General features: G+C 41.4%; 1 protein-coding gene across 4 annotated transcripts in view; it reads right to left on the reverse strand.

Annotated features, from left to right (window-relative positions):
- Positions 1 to 13,132, reverse strand: part of WWC3 (WWC family member 3) — a 98,629-nt gene extending 85,497 nt beyond the window's left edge. For 2 of the 4 annotated variants that reach the window (XM_068180090.1, XM_068180089.1), the window contains exon 1: positions 12,530 to 12,878. In XM_068180090.1, the coding sequence (XP_068036191.1) occupies positions 12,530 to 12,738 (209 nt within the window). In that variant the 5' untranslated portion in view covers positions 12,739 to 12,878. Of the gene's footprint in view, positions 1 to 11,994; positions 12,150 to 12,529 lie in introns of those variants that run through there. The other 2 variants (XM_068180092.1, XM_068180093.1) reach the window with 2 other exon arrangements.
- Between the last annotated feature and the right edge of the window lie 1,290 nt (positions 13,133 to 14,422).

Genomic DNA, 14,422 nt, shown 5'->3' on the forward strand with positions numbered 1-14,422 from the left:
CAATTACAGGAAACACTACTATGACTTTTCTTTAAAAACTGAAACCAACAAAAAAACCATCACAAAACTAATCATGGCTCAACAAACCTTCCATGGATCACTCCCCACAAACATTTCTCAACTCCAACTTTCCAGATGTAAAATCAGAATTATGTTTACTAAGAGAAGCACTGAGATTATAGCCATAAACAAATATTGTAGATGGTAAATTGCCTGAAATTTCAGATGATTGAATGACCACTCCTTCCTATACAATTGTGTTTGGATACTCGCTCATGGATTAAAAATGCTCTTTGTTCCAAAAACCTTCCATCATGTTCAAATTTGGTGAAGTTTGTAACACTTCACCAAAACTTCATGTAAGTGCATACAGAAAACTACTAAAGATGACAACCAGGAATTTACAAAGTAGCTTATTTTACAGTAAGAAATAGTTTCTGGGACTGGAAATACAGTATCTTCATTGCACCACCAATCCATCAGAATCCAAGAGTCAGCCTGATCATAAACCTCTTGACAGTTTACTCAAAAAATAGGCTAAAGGGAAAGATTTTATTTAGCAAAAATTAAAGAGTTTATTTCACAATTTCTTGGGGAAAAAGTTGTAGCTGTACTCTATTAAAAAAAACAAAACACAACACCCCAACCAAGCCATAGAAAACACACCAAAATATACCAACCTCCCACTTTAATTCTGCTTAAGACAAGTATGCAAGGTTCAGCACTTAATTTTTCCCTCAACAGCATCATCATCTTCCTGAATAGAAGACATTAAGTAACACATTTCAAGAACAGTAATCATACTTCACACTGCAGATCAGTTCCAAGGCACTTAGCTGAAACTAGCCATTCACTAAGATCAAAGAAAACACTTCTTAAATTCAATGTGCTACACAGTGTTGTGAGAAATCAAGAAGCTGTTTAGGTGAATCAGTACAAGAGACTCAATATACAAAGATTATTAAATACAAGCAATACAAAAGAAAGGATGAAGGCAAGTTCTAGGAACTCTCCTTCCATCTCACTACATGCTTCCCTTGACTAAGGCAAAAGGCTTAAGAAATCTCTTATTTCTTTAACTCCAATATGCGCTGTAGCCACCTTTTAGTAATGCAACTGCAGAGCTGCTTCTTTCTGCAGTCCTGGCTATAAACAAAGACATTCAAGTATTGGACCATGCTGCATAAAGCTGCATTTCTAAGGGCTGAGAACTGTGCGAAATCAAAAAGAAGTTTTCACAACAGATATTCCTCTTTATGACATGACATTTACTCCCAAAGTTCCCCTACAAGCAACACAAAATGATGGCTAACCAGTCCAGATACAAAATACAGCTGATAAAAAAAATACCTTACCATTTTTCATTAAAATGCTTTTGCTTTCCTTCTGGAGAAAATTATTTTTTAAAACCTTTGTGACATATGGAAATTTAGTTAAAACCATGTCTTTTGCCATACAGATGAGACATAAGCATCAAAATCAAATTGCAATTAAGAAACAGGTTACAATGTTTCTTTAAAATTTTAGAAGTACTTTTAATAGAAAAATTCAGCCTCTGAAGCATTATCAAATGAAGAACGTGGAAGCTCACAGGTGTATGTCTATTAAGGCATTGATTGCATTTGATTACTTGAGAGGAATCTCAAAAAGCAAGAAACAAGCCCATCATTTCAAAGTACAGCATTTTTAACCATCTTTCTGCAAGCTGGTATTAGTGAAATTTTTTTCTAAAAAACTAGTTCTATAATTTGTCCCAACTGAGCAGCTACATTAAGCACAGAAGTAGTATTCAAACGCCCGTGCAGAGTCTTGAGCACATGGTGCTTGTTTATCACAAATCTCAGTACACCCATAACCACAAGAGCACCACTAGGCTTTCCCTTGAATAAACTATGAGCTGGCAGAAAAGCAAAAAAAAGACAAGTCAAACCAACACAGAGTAGCATACTCTTTTTTTCAAATGTTGCCAATCAGTACACTGCATACAGTTGAAAACAAGCATGTACAAATATAAAATATGAATATATATGTTTTTTAACCAAATTTTGACAAATTACCTATTGCAGTTTCATCTCCAACCATTTACTCCAATTTTTTTTTAACTGTATGAAGTAGAGGTCAGTTATATTATCTCTAACAGATGATCATCAGGTTAATTTGTGTTAATCATCAATTATAGTGTTAAAGGCTATTTAGACGCTACTAAAACTGACCTTTGATCCAATAGGCATGATGGTCATTAAATCACTTATTTCTTGGGTTTTGTGGTTAACTTACTCTGAAGTTTGGGGTTCAAGAATTTTTACCTATGTGCCTTATCATATCTTTAATACTATGATTCTTAGTCTTATCCAAAAGATGTAATCTGGGGGAAGCAAAAGACACACAAGCATTCAGTTATTTCTAAACACATACACTTCCTTCTCGATCTCCTAACAGTCCCTACACTGCCCAAAAAAAAAAAAGGTAGTACAGTTTTTATTCTGTTATTCTCTTTTAAGCACTCATAGAATTGCTGTTCAAGTCAAGTAACTTTGGATTGTCTCCACCTTTGAGAAGTGGGTCACAATTTGTTTATGCTATAGAATTAGATAATTAAGCAGCTCTTCAACTGCTTTCCCAAACATGGATAGGTCCCGCTTTCTAAGAAAATGTTGTGCATTACGGCTTTTTAAAAGTCTTATTTTTAGCTGTTTAAACTCCAATCCAGCATTAAATAAATCAATTTTGAAATATACATTTTCAGCTTTGATACCAAACTTTGCATTTTGCCACAAAGAACCCTAATCACTCATTGTGCAAAGGAGTTTCAGCCTAAGTATAATATAAGTCAAAACAGTTTCAACAAGATTCTCCATAGATATTTCATCTTGAAAATAACTCTTTCAGAACGCTGTGAAAGATAGCCTTTGATTCTCTGTTGCTGGTTCAAGGGTGTTGATATCGCTGCACTTTATTTTTGTCCCACTGCCAATTAAATATACTGAAATAGAAAAGTCTTTGAAAACAAAAATAAAAAAAAGGTAGTTGCTTTAGGTTTTGATATTTACTAACTCAGCCCTTGATGGCAACCAGCTCCTTCAGCCAAAGAGTGAACAGTACAGCACAGAACTACCTTCATCCAGCAAACCACGGGGAGACCACCAAGCTCATCACTGGATGCAAAAGCCTTTCCCTACTCCAGCCAACACTCACAGAAAAGTAGAGAAAAACTGAGAAACATTACAGCTTATTTGATCATGCAACATGTACCTAGAGCAAGCCTCACCAGATGGGTAGCAGTATTAAATTGCTGACTCAAAGAATTCAATCAGCTATTAAAAGTCACAGAACATGTCTTGCCAACCTTTTAGCACACGCTCATTGTATTAAGCCCACATTAATTTTCCTATTTGGTTCAGAATAAGAAATGATCAAGACCCTGTGCCATGGCAGAACAAAGCCAACACCCCCTTTCCTTGCTACTAATGACTAGCTAAGAACTGAAGGATTTTTTTTCTCACGAAATGGGCTAGATTGGTATCAAGGAAAAAGAATACATCATCAGACTCCCTGCTCCTCTCCACAAACAAAGACAAAAATCTTGTTCATCTAATCCTAATATTACAACCTCCTCCTCTATGACCTGGCAATTTCTACCTGTACACATTCACCTCCCTTAAAAAAATCCACAGATGCATTGTAATGATCTTTTGACAAGTTCTCACTTCAAACACTGGTGACAAAACCACCTTTTAAGTCACCCAAATAGCTACTTTGTGGTTTTTGTTGTTACCTTGACATGCCTTTTCATGCTCCATCCCTTCCTCAGTCACACCCTATGCTTCTACACCCAACTGAGATCTTCCTTGGAGGTGCTCCACTATCAAGATCCTTCCCACATCTACCTGAACTTATACTCAGTTCCCTAACACACACCTCCCAGACACACATCTGGTCCAATTCCCTCACACATCAACTTTGTTCCCTGTCAGCAACAGCAACACTCACCACTGACTTCACCAAGTCTTTAGTGTTTCCAAGCTGGTGATGATAGCACAAGCTCAGTCCCCAAATCAGTTCTGCTACTTGCAGCTCTATCGCCTCCTAATAGCCACTTCAGTGCTACTACTCTAAAAAACTGACTCTGACACCTATTTTCCTTCTGTTTGTCTTTAAACATCCACCTTATGGCTGAAAACCTATTCCCTCCTTTTAAAACATAACTTGAAGCTTGTTTAGAGATGTGTTGTTTTACTATGGGAATATTTTAAAAATCAATAGTCAAGGCTGCCATTCACCAAGAGGATTTACTCAAAGAAGGTTTTAAACTGACTCATCACTTTTGCCTAATCCAATTCCTTACTGAATCCAACTTAATTGACATAAACCACTTAAATACCCATCTGCCCCAAAGGTTAAGTCAGTTTAGGGAAACTAAGCCAGCTGAACATTACCCTTCCCCCAAAAAAGAGACATGGAATACTGCTTAGAGTTGGGGTTTTTTCTCATTTTTCTTACTGCAAGGTCAGATAAGCAAGGGTACCGGTGCAAGAGAGGGGTGAGACCATGTGGTTTGGCAGGGAGGACATTACTGGTTTTGGCGGCAGTGCATTATTAGCTCAAGAGCACTGTATTGCCAAACCTTGCTGAGTGTGCTCCCTGCCCTGCCACAGCAGGCAATGAGGTAGGAAAAATACCTAGAGCGTGTTTTCTCTAGCGTTCTTCTTTCAACTAGAAACAAGCTGAAGATTACTTAAAAGCTGCAATACTGGCTGACTTTGCTGGTGAATGTGAACTGTCACATCTGCAGCAGATAAGATATTCAGGAAGTTCTATTTTTAACTGTAGGCAGAAAAGTATTAGTTTTACTTTTTTCAATAATGTATCAACAAAATATTCCTGTTTGGCCTCACCTACAACTTTACAAAGCTCTACCTTCCAAACAACACAAAATTCTAAACCAACATTATATTTAACAGGCACCTCTGTGAAGCTTGTTAACAGGGCTCTACTATAGATAATTTCTAAGTTTTTTTCATTACTGCCTACAAGTCATTTGTTCTTATGTTTACACAGTGATGTCACTATATTTATATTTGCTAAAAACATGAAGTTGTTATCACTCAAACTAATCACTAGCATCCAAGCCTAAATAGGATTCTTTTCTCCAGATAATAGAACTTAAACCCTAGCCCTAGCCTTCTGACATTTCAAATCTTTCATTCTCAAATGTGCAGATCCTGAAAAGCCGGGACTTCCCTCCCCATTCCCTTTAGAAGATATGCTAATGCAAATGCCCAATTTTCTTTTTACAGTGCCTGGTGCAGTTTAATTATAATAAATACAACAACTGTGTCTTTACCAACTTAGACACACACTAATTTATATAAAAATAGCAAAGTACCTTTTCTGATAGTTTCAAGCACGGACAAGTTCCAACAGAGCAGGGTTTCTCAGTTTGCAAGAACCAGCGCAGATGTGAGTCAATACCATGTCACAGAACCCTTCAAGAAACAGCCCTCATAACACGTGCCACCACACTGCTGTAAGACACTCAAGGCACAACTGCTAATTTAGTCCTTTCTAGCATGCTCACAAATACAATAAGGCAGGTGTCTACATTACATATCTAATTGCTGAAAATACTTCCATTTAGAGGTAAAAACTCCACACACAAAAAAAACCTTCAAACCTTCAACTTTATCAAAATGTTAAGAAGCTTAACAGTGGTGGCTGTTTTTGTTAATGAGATTTCTGTGACTCAATAGATGTTTTGATGCTTTAGTACACATGCATTAGGTCTTGAAATTTTATGCTGCCTAAGCCAGATTTTCAAAGGATATGTATTTTAACTAGCAAAAACCAATTAAATAAACCATAAATCACTATTATTGTTCTATAAGGAAAAGCTTTCATCTTAGAAAGAATCAGTGGATGCCTTCTACCTCTACTTTTCAAGACACTGAAAAACTACTAAAAACATTTATAATACTCAGTGACTGGAGATTCAGCACTCATTTATAACAATGCTAAATCGCAAGAAAATGTCAATGTTCACTTCATACAGGCACTACTTTTCCAGAGCAATATAAATCTGAAATCAAGTTACTTTTTGAATCATTTAAATCAGAGAGGTAAGATCAGGGGAGGAGAAGGGGGGAACAGCAGTAATTTAGAAGTATTTACCATGTATCAGCTAATTAACATTGTAACATCTTTACACCCAATCAGAATCTACCAATCAAACAAAAAATTCAGCTTGAAGAGCAGACTTAATACCAAGTAACATTAATTCTAGGGTGCTTGTGTCTTCATTCATTCTCAATCAGAAACATTTTCATAGGATTCATGCACAATATGAAGTTAAATACCTGTGTGAAGACCTACGAGATTGGATGAAAAAATATGAACGTATCTCCCTCATGAAAGGCAGAGAAGTAGATCTATCATATATATGTGTGAAGCTTTCAAAACAAATAACAAATGTCAGCTACAGCATGCCCTTAAAAATATTAATGACTTAGTCCGAGCAAGAGCTAAAGTACAAATATGTGCACATTGCCCAGAGAGGCTCAGGGCACTGCAGCCCTTCCTCAACACCATTTGCTGCAGCATGTATTCCCAGTCATATGCCAGGAGAGCAGCCTACACAGCTGCACAGCTTTCTCATACACACTGTGACTGCATCCAGGCTTGACATTTACAAAGAAAATTCAAAACATCTGGATCTCAAATACTGTTTCATATGCAATGCTTTTTATATAAATTCTATCAAGTCCACTGTGTTGCCAACTTGAGGTAATCAAATGGTGCAACTGCAGTGACCTAGATGACTGAAGTAATGACAATAAATAGGATTTCTTCCTGGGTGTATAAAGTGAAACAACCAAACAGAGCACCTCTCCACTTTCTAATGAACGGATGGCTGTTCTGCCAATCCTTATGAGATATATACTTAGCTATATGTATTTTAAATGCAGGTCAAATGATATAACATGCAATGGAGGCAGTAAAAATTGATGGTCATGAACAATGAGACTTCAAATGATAACTGATAATTTTTGGGGGGAAAAAAATAGATGATTTCGGCTATGGAGTAAAGGAGTGGAAAAAACTACTCTGACATCTAATATCTACCATGATTAAAATCATAGCATATTTCTGGTTTTAACTTCTGACTATCAGATGCTATTACAAATCTACCAAAGAAAAGAGTTCTGAAGTCTCTGGTATCATCTCTTTTTATGAGCAGTACTCAAATCACTTCTTAAACACCTCTTCAACTGAATAAATTCCACTCTTCCTCTCATGGGAGAGCCTATTTTCCAGATTTTTACTCATTCAACAATTTTTTTTTTCCCTTTCCAAGCTTCTTCATCTCTTGCAAGCTTGGTAACAACAGCCTAGAAGGTAAATTTATAAAATCACAACCAAATTACTATTTCAACAGCTCTGCTCCAATTTAAACACTTTCAAAGAATCACCTCCAGAAATACATTTCTGTACCTTACAGGTTTCATTTTATGTCTTATATTAACCACCTGCATCATAGTCAAATACAGCATATGATTTAAATTTGTCCAGTCATTGAAATATTTTCTGAGGGGAGACTAAAAGTAATGATCAACAATCACTTTGTTTTGTTCCCATTCCACAAATGGTATTAGCTCAAAACAAAACTATGAGTTGACAGAGTTGAACATCAAAATACAACAAACAGGAAGTAGGCAAGAAAAGTCTGAAAACATATACAAACCTGAACGTGACATTCAAAAATGCAGTGGTACTAAGGATACTGCTGCCTTCATCTGTCTGATGTTCTGGAATGTATTTGAATCCTAATAATGAACATCACTAATTGCAACTCTCAGTATAGGGGTTTAGGCAGACCCAAAAAAATGCTATTTTTGAAAAAAAAATTAATGCTTCTTATGATTGTCTTTGGATTGCTCAATATTGCCAACTGTACAGATAAATTCCAATACACTACGAAATATTCTCTTGCCTTGACAAAGAGGCCACTGACTTTCTAACCTTATTGCATGGTGGCATGTCAAAAGATCCTTTGCCTCACTAAAGGCCCGTCTTCCAATCTGGGCAAAAAACTTCAGAAGCCATTCTCATCACTTCACAGCTCTCCCATCTGCCCTCAGAGTTGCTCCTTTAATGTATCAAATAAGGCAAGAAAATTTATGAGAAAATAATTTCTCAATAAAAATATTCTTTTAATACAAAATAAGCAGTAGCTAAGGGACTCAAAGTCTGGAAATTTCTAGATTTTAATATCTGACATGAATATGCTTTTTATTTAGGTTTCTTACTTACAATTTCTTACTCCTTTATGAAGCCATTCTGGGGAAAGGGAAATCACAATATGCAGCATCACACCAGCACGTGTTTGGACACTTTGTTGTGCCACTTGCCATAACTGAGGAAACAACAGTAGTAGCAGACTTGTCTCACCAACAGGAGAAGTCAACTAACTGGGTAATACAGACACTTGCTAAAATCAAATAAATGATAAGAATAAGGAGTCCTGAAATAGTTCAGCAAAAAGTAGTAAGCACTTCTGTATTTTCCTGCCCAGTACTTACTCAAACATTTCTACTCTGCACTCCTAACAACAGATAACTGCCCCTAGTGACTCTGCCAAGCTGACTCTTTGTTTTAAACCCATTAGCCTTTCCTGCTTATTTCCAGTCTCTACAATTCTGACTTTTCAATAATCTCTTTGTCCAGCCCATCTTACATTTCTTGAGCCCCATACTCACACCTCACACATAGTTGTTGTATTTCACCTTCCAGTCATCTTCCCTTCTTCACCTAGACTTTGCATGCTGCCCCTCGTGGTATTTTCTCACCCTGAAATTCCTCATTCAAACCCAGTGTTTCTTCTTTTCCCTCAGGGTTCCCTGTACAGAAAAGAGCTGACAGCCTCACACCCTGAACCCTCACCAGACCAGTTTCTCCTTACTTGTTTTTCCCCGCTCTACTGGTTTTCAGTCCTGTTCCCCTACTTTTTTCTTCCCAGACTTCAGGTGCCTTCCACCTTCTCCCTACCCCTAGCTCCTGATTGCTTCGTTTTCAAAACCCACCAATTTTCTCCCTTCTCTGTCAAATTCCAGGGCCAACTCCATTTGATCCAATACTCCTTTTTCCAACCCACCTCTTCTACAAGGCCAGGGTTTTCCTCTTGTGCTCACATAATTCAGCTAATGAGGACATAGGACAGAAAAACTCCCCAGTACCAGTACCCCCAATCCATGTTGCAGGAAGTTACATGCAACTGCTAAAACCTAGGTCTTTACCAAGCCCAGACTGATTTTGTAATTCCTTTCCAACTGGTCCAAATAGGTGATTTCTCCACGCAAAAACACTCCTACACCTTTTAAGTCTAAAATCCTCACTCCAAAACAACATGATTCAAATCTTTAAACCACCAGGACAAGTCACATTAAGAAGCTGAAAGACTCCCTCTTCCCTAGTTATTAAAAAAAACCAACACTGTATTTTAGGTGAAGTTTCCACATACAGCAAATCTAGCAAGACTCATGAGCTCAGAAAGTTTTTGCAAAACTCCAAGAATTTTGTCTAAGCTCTAATCACTTGAAAACAGTCTTGTAACAAACAGCAACAGTAGTAAGATCTCTGGTGCCACAAGGGTCATCAATATCAACCACAAACACAGTCAGTCTTTTATAAATTCATTTACAATCCCATTATCGAACAGAATCTCAATGTAGCAAGTACTGTGCAAACACAAGATAAAAAGGCAGTTCCCTGCCTTGAAGAATTTACAATCTATTAAGATAAAAGACGACTACTACCACGAGATGAAAACATGCACTGAATGGCTCCCTTCTGAGATCTACAAGATCTACTAAACAACCATCCACAATCTATTCATGACACACAATTCATGCAGAGCAACACAGTACCTTTCCGAACCTAACCACTGATTTGATACTGAATATAACATCCTTCTCAAATCTGCTCACTTTATCACTCTTTCAACTCGTTCTTCTTACCACAGAAAATCATAAGGTATCCACTTGTGAGTCCTTTTTCCCTTCTCAGTCTTTATTATTCTGACTTGCCTCCCTTACCCTCATCATCTTCTCTTTCCCAGACTCCAAAATCCTTTATGGAGCACTTCTCCAATTAGCATTTCTTTGTCTTTTTGGATTCAATGGGGAAAAACACTGGGGGAGGGGAGGGAAATGTGTTTTGTTTTGTGGTGGGATTTTTAATTGAATAATTATTTCAAATCAAATTCACTAACCAAACTATACAAAAGGCTCAGAAATCTCAGGGGGAGTACTGAAAAGAAAAACAAAATACAAACTACTGAGTACCAGCTAAATGGAAAGAGGAGCCTATGGGGGTGCTTAGAGACTACTAGCTATAGGAAAGCTTGGAGGTGCTGATTCTCAGAGCCCTTGATCAAGTGCAGCACGGCCAGCGGTTTCACAGCTTTGTCCAATTCCTCCTGGGTAGAAATAAAACCACCCAAACACAGAAATGGGGGGCTGAACTCTGTCACTCTATGCCTAACTCATAATGCTGAGGTACATACAACACAAGTAGGTTATTCTACCCTCCACTTAAAACCACTTCTTGCAAAAATAGAGCTTCAATACCACTTCACTGCTGCTCTTACCTCTCTTTCCCAAACTTCCTCAGAGAACAACTACCTTGATCCTTTCCTACTTTGCTGCTGCCCATGGGAATCTGAATAGCTGCAATGAAACCCACAAAGACTGGTCACTTTCTGCCATGCAAAACCCAGACATCTCACTAAAATAACAATAGTAGTCTATTCTCAGAGATTAACTCTGCAGTCATAGAACCAGCTCCTGCTACTTGAATTCTCTATAAACTACTGACAACATGTTCATGAAAACACCATCTCTTCTCTATCTGCCCCAACGCAAATGTTTCAATCTCTGCTCTGCAGCCTGTTCTTAACCATTGTGAAAAATAGATCTAAGTTTAAACCTTGGAGTGAGGTATTTAGACAAAATTTCAAGCAACGTGTGGCATTTCAATTATTTCTTCCAAACATGGAGCCATAATTTTAGCAATACTACATAAGTTGAACAGTAGCTCAGTTTTAACACTGTAGTAAGTGGTTAGGTCATTTCTGTTATTGTCTGAATAGAAGATACTGCAGAAGACAAAACTACATACTCTCTGAAATATAATGGAAAGGATGAGATGCAGACAAGCAACAGATATCGATTACCTTTACAACACGGTATTAAAAGCAACCTAACGACGTGTACATGCATTTTGACTTAGAAAAATTGTGCTATCTAAAGCGTATTAACAAATACTTAACATCTCAGCAAAAAAATACATGCATGCATAAATACGTCCACATAATGAGATAAAACATTATCTGGTAGGTAAATATTTAGGCCATTTAAACAATTATGCATTGTCGTGCAAAACGACAGGAATTTCTCAAATTACTACAGTCTTTAACCCAGACTGTGCTTAATGTTTCTGTGGCCTGCTTAACATTCCAGGCATACTTCTGGCAAGGTAGCTCTCTCTGGCTGAGGTTCAAACTGTCCTTGTCCAACTTTCACTTACTATAAAAACATTGTTTAATATAGAAAAGCATACACAGAGACATATGTTTCTTATTTCGCAGACACCTAAAATACTGACACTTGTGTTCACTAACTCCGCGTGGAAATTTTTAGGCGACCGCTTTGAAGCGAGGTCGTCTTTTACTGGGCAGCACGCGCAGCAGAGCCCACGCTTCCACCAGACTTCAGCTAGGACGCTTAAATGCTGCTTATAACGCATTTCTGCTAAAGCCGAAAGACCTGCCCGTATTTATTCACCCTAAGTGAGATGAAAAGGCCTAACTTGGTCTCCCCACGCACCGCCGGGCCGTGCAGACGCTGCCCCGGACACCACGCAGCTGCAGAATTTTGCTGCTAATTTGCAGCAGACCGCGTATTTGTCAAATTAAGTGCAGGAATTTCCCGGTTTGCTTACCTCCACGCAGCGTTATCTTTTATGAGGAGGTAATCTACCAAATTACTCCAGCATGCCTCCAGCCTGCTGCTGCCAATTAGTTCAGCCCGGCTAATAAATCAGGATGGCCAAGCCGCTCGGTTACAGCGGGGCTGGTCCGGTACGCGAGGAGTATAAACACAGGCGGTGTCAGCGCTCCTGCCTTCCCATCTTCCCCCCCACACCGAAATAACGCTTAGTCCGAGCACCCACCACGGGGAGGTGGGGGGCAGAAAGCCTCATTTTTAATTTTTTTTTTCCTGGATCAGATTTAACATTTAACACTTCCGACAAACCCATCAGCAGCAAGGCTAGAGGCTCTGCCCCCACGATGCAGAGGGCCGTTGTGACAGAGCACCCTCCCCGGGCCGGGGACCCGGAGCCTCCGACGGCACCGCCGGCCCCGCCGCCCACACCCTCCCGGCGTCCGCGGACGGGGGAAGGAAAATGTCGCCGATGGGCCCGGCCACGGGTGAACGGGGCTCAGGCCCTCTTTCCCCCCCGATCTCACACGTACCTGTCCCGGGGGTCGATCCACGAGGTCTGCCGGGTGTTGTGGTCGATGTAAAAGACTCGCCCGTCGAAGTCCCTCGCTTCCTCCCAGCCGGCGGGCAGCGGCAGCTCCGAGCTCTCCCGGCCCCGCTGTCCGCCCGCCGCCGGCCCGCCGCCCTGTCCCGCCGCCGCTTGCTGCTGCCGCCGCCGCCGCCCGCCGCTCAACCACGGCATGGCCGCTCCGCCGCCGGGCCGCCGCCGCCCTGCTCCGGCCGAAAGCCGCTCCCCGCCCGCCGCCGGGGCAGCTCCAGTCCCGCCCGGGCCGCGGCCGCCCGCCGCCTCCTCCTCGTCTTCCTCCTCCAGCACTAACAGGCGGCCCCGCAGGGAGCGGGACTCGGGCGGCTCCGGCTGCGCCGCGCCGAGATCATCCTCCCCCGCGCCAGCCCCGCTCCAAGCCGGGACCAGCCCCGCCGCGCTTCCTAACTCCGCCCGGGACCTGCCCCGCGCCGCCCCGGCTCCCAGCCCCCGATCCCGGCCCGAGCGCCCCCGCCCGCCGGTCAGCAGCGCCCCGCCGCCGCCTGCCGCCCGGCGCCTGCCCCGGCCATCTTCCCTCCCTCCGCCCCGCCCGGCTGTTCCCACGCCGCGGAACCCTCCCGCCCCGGCCCGCTCTGTGGGGCACGGGGGAAGCAGCGGGGCCCGGCCCGGCCGCACCCCGCGCCGCGGAAGCCGGGCCCAGACCCAGACACGTCGGCTCTAGGAGAGGGCGGCTGCCTTCCGCCCCGGGCCCGGGCCGGGGGAAGGAGGCTGAGGCCCTGCCGGGGCCCGTCCTGTCCTGCCTCGGGGCCTGTGCACTGCCACGGCCCGTGGGGGACCGGGGAGAATGAAGGAAAAGGAGAGCCATGCCCGGCCTTCGCTGGGTTATCTTTTTTCCGATGCCCGCCAGAAATGCCTCGGAGGTGCCGAGCAATCACGATGTGCACGGGGACATGGGAAAGGCATGGGAGTCCACTGCAGAGGCTCAGCATATGTTGACGGAGAGGTCCTGGAGACCACACGAGTCACGGAGATCATGCTGTATCCACGGTTGGATAATGGAGGGTGGAAAATTATACATCTGGTTTGCTTGACATCTCAACTTGGTCCCTTAACCCCATTCCCATACAGCAGAAACCAGCTGTATCTGATTTGACCTGAGCCTGCTGGAGACCACAATGCAGAGTTCCGGCTATCATCTATCATCAGAAGTAAATTTCATGAAACTTTGTTAAAACAGGGTTAAAAATTGGCATATGGGACTCTGTGCCTTGGCAGGATGCTGCCTTCAGCTAAACCTTTAACAATCTGAACATAAAGAGTTAAGGTAATGCAAGCTAAGCTTCTGAAAACTAGGGGGTTAACAATATATTCTCAAACAATCTTAACTCAGCCCCTTGAAATTGGCAATACTCTGCCAGGGATTATATTGCAATTCCAATTATGTTTCACTTGCATTTGCCGTTTTAAATTACATCTCTATGAACATTAATTGCTGCAGTATGGTTATAAGTGCAGGAAATTAGAGGACTTTTGCTCCTGACTTCTTAGAACTTTCTCTTCCACCCCCCCCCAAAAAAAACCACTGGTTATCCAAAAGCAGTGCATGAGAGAGGCAGCATAGATAATAGAATAGATCTGACTTTCTACCTATGCCTTGTAGGTTATTTCAATAGCAGTAGACTGTTGTTTTCTTACTGGGGTTACTGTCAGCCATGAGGTGAAATAGAGTAATAGGGGGGTTTAGTGATGAATGCAAAGCAGTGTAGGAAGCTCTGAGAACAAAGGTGAAGTAGATTAAAAATGTGGTAAAGGTGTAAAATTTAGCAAATGCAAGGCTGTAGATCTGATCTTCATAAGCACAACAGCTTATGTTTGCATTAGG

The sequence above is a fragment of the Anomalospiza imberbis genome, chromosome 2 (assembly GCF_031753505.1).
Source record: "Anomalospiza imberbis isolate Cuckoo-Finch-1a 21T00152 chromosome 2, ASM3175350v1, whole genome shotgun sequence".
Lineage (NCBI taxonomy): Eukaryota > Metazoa > Chordata > Aves > Passeriformes > Viduidae > Anomalospiza > Anomalospiza imberbis.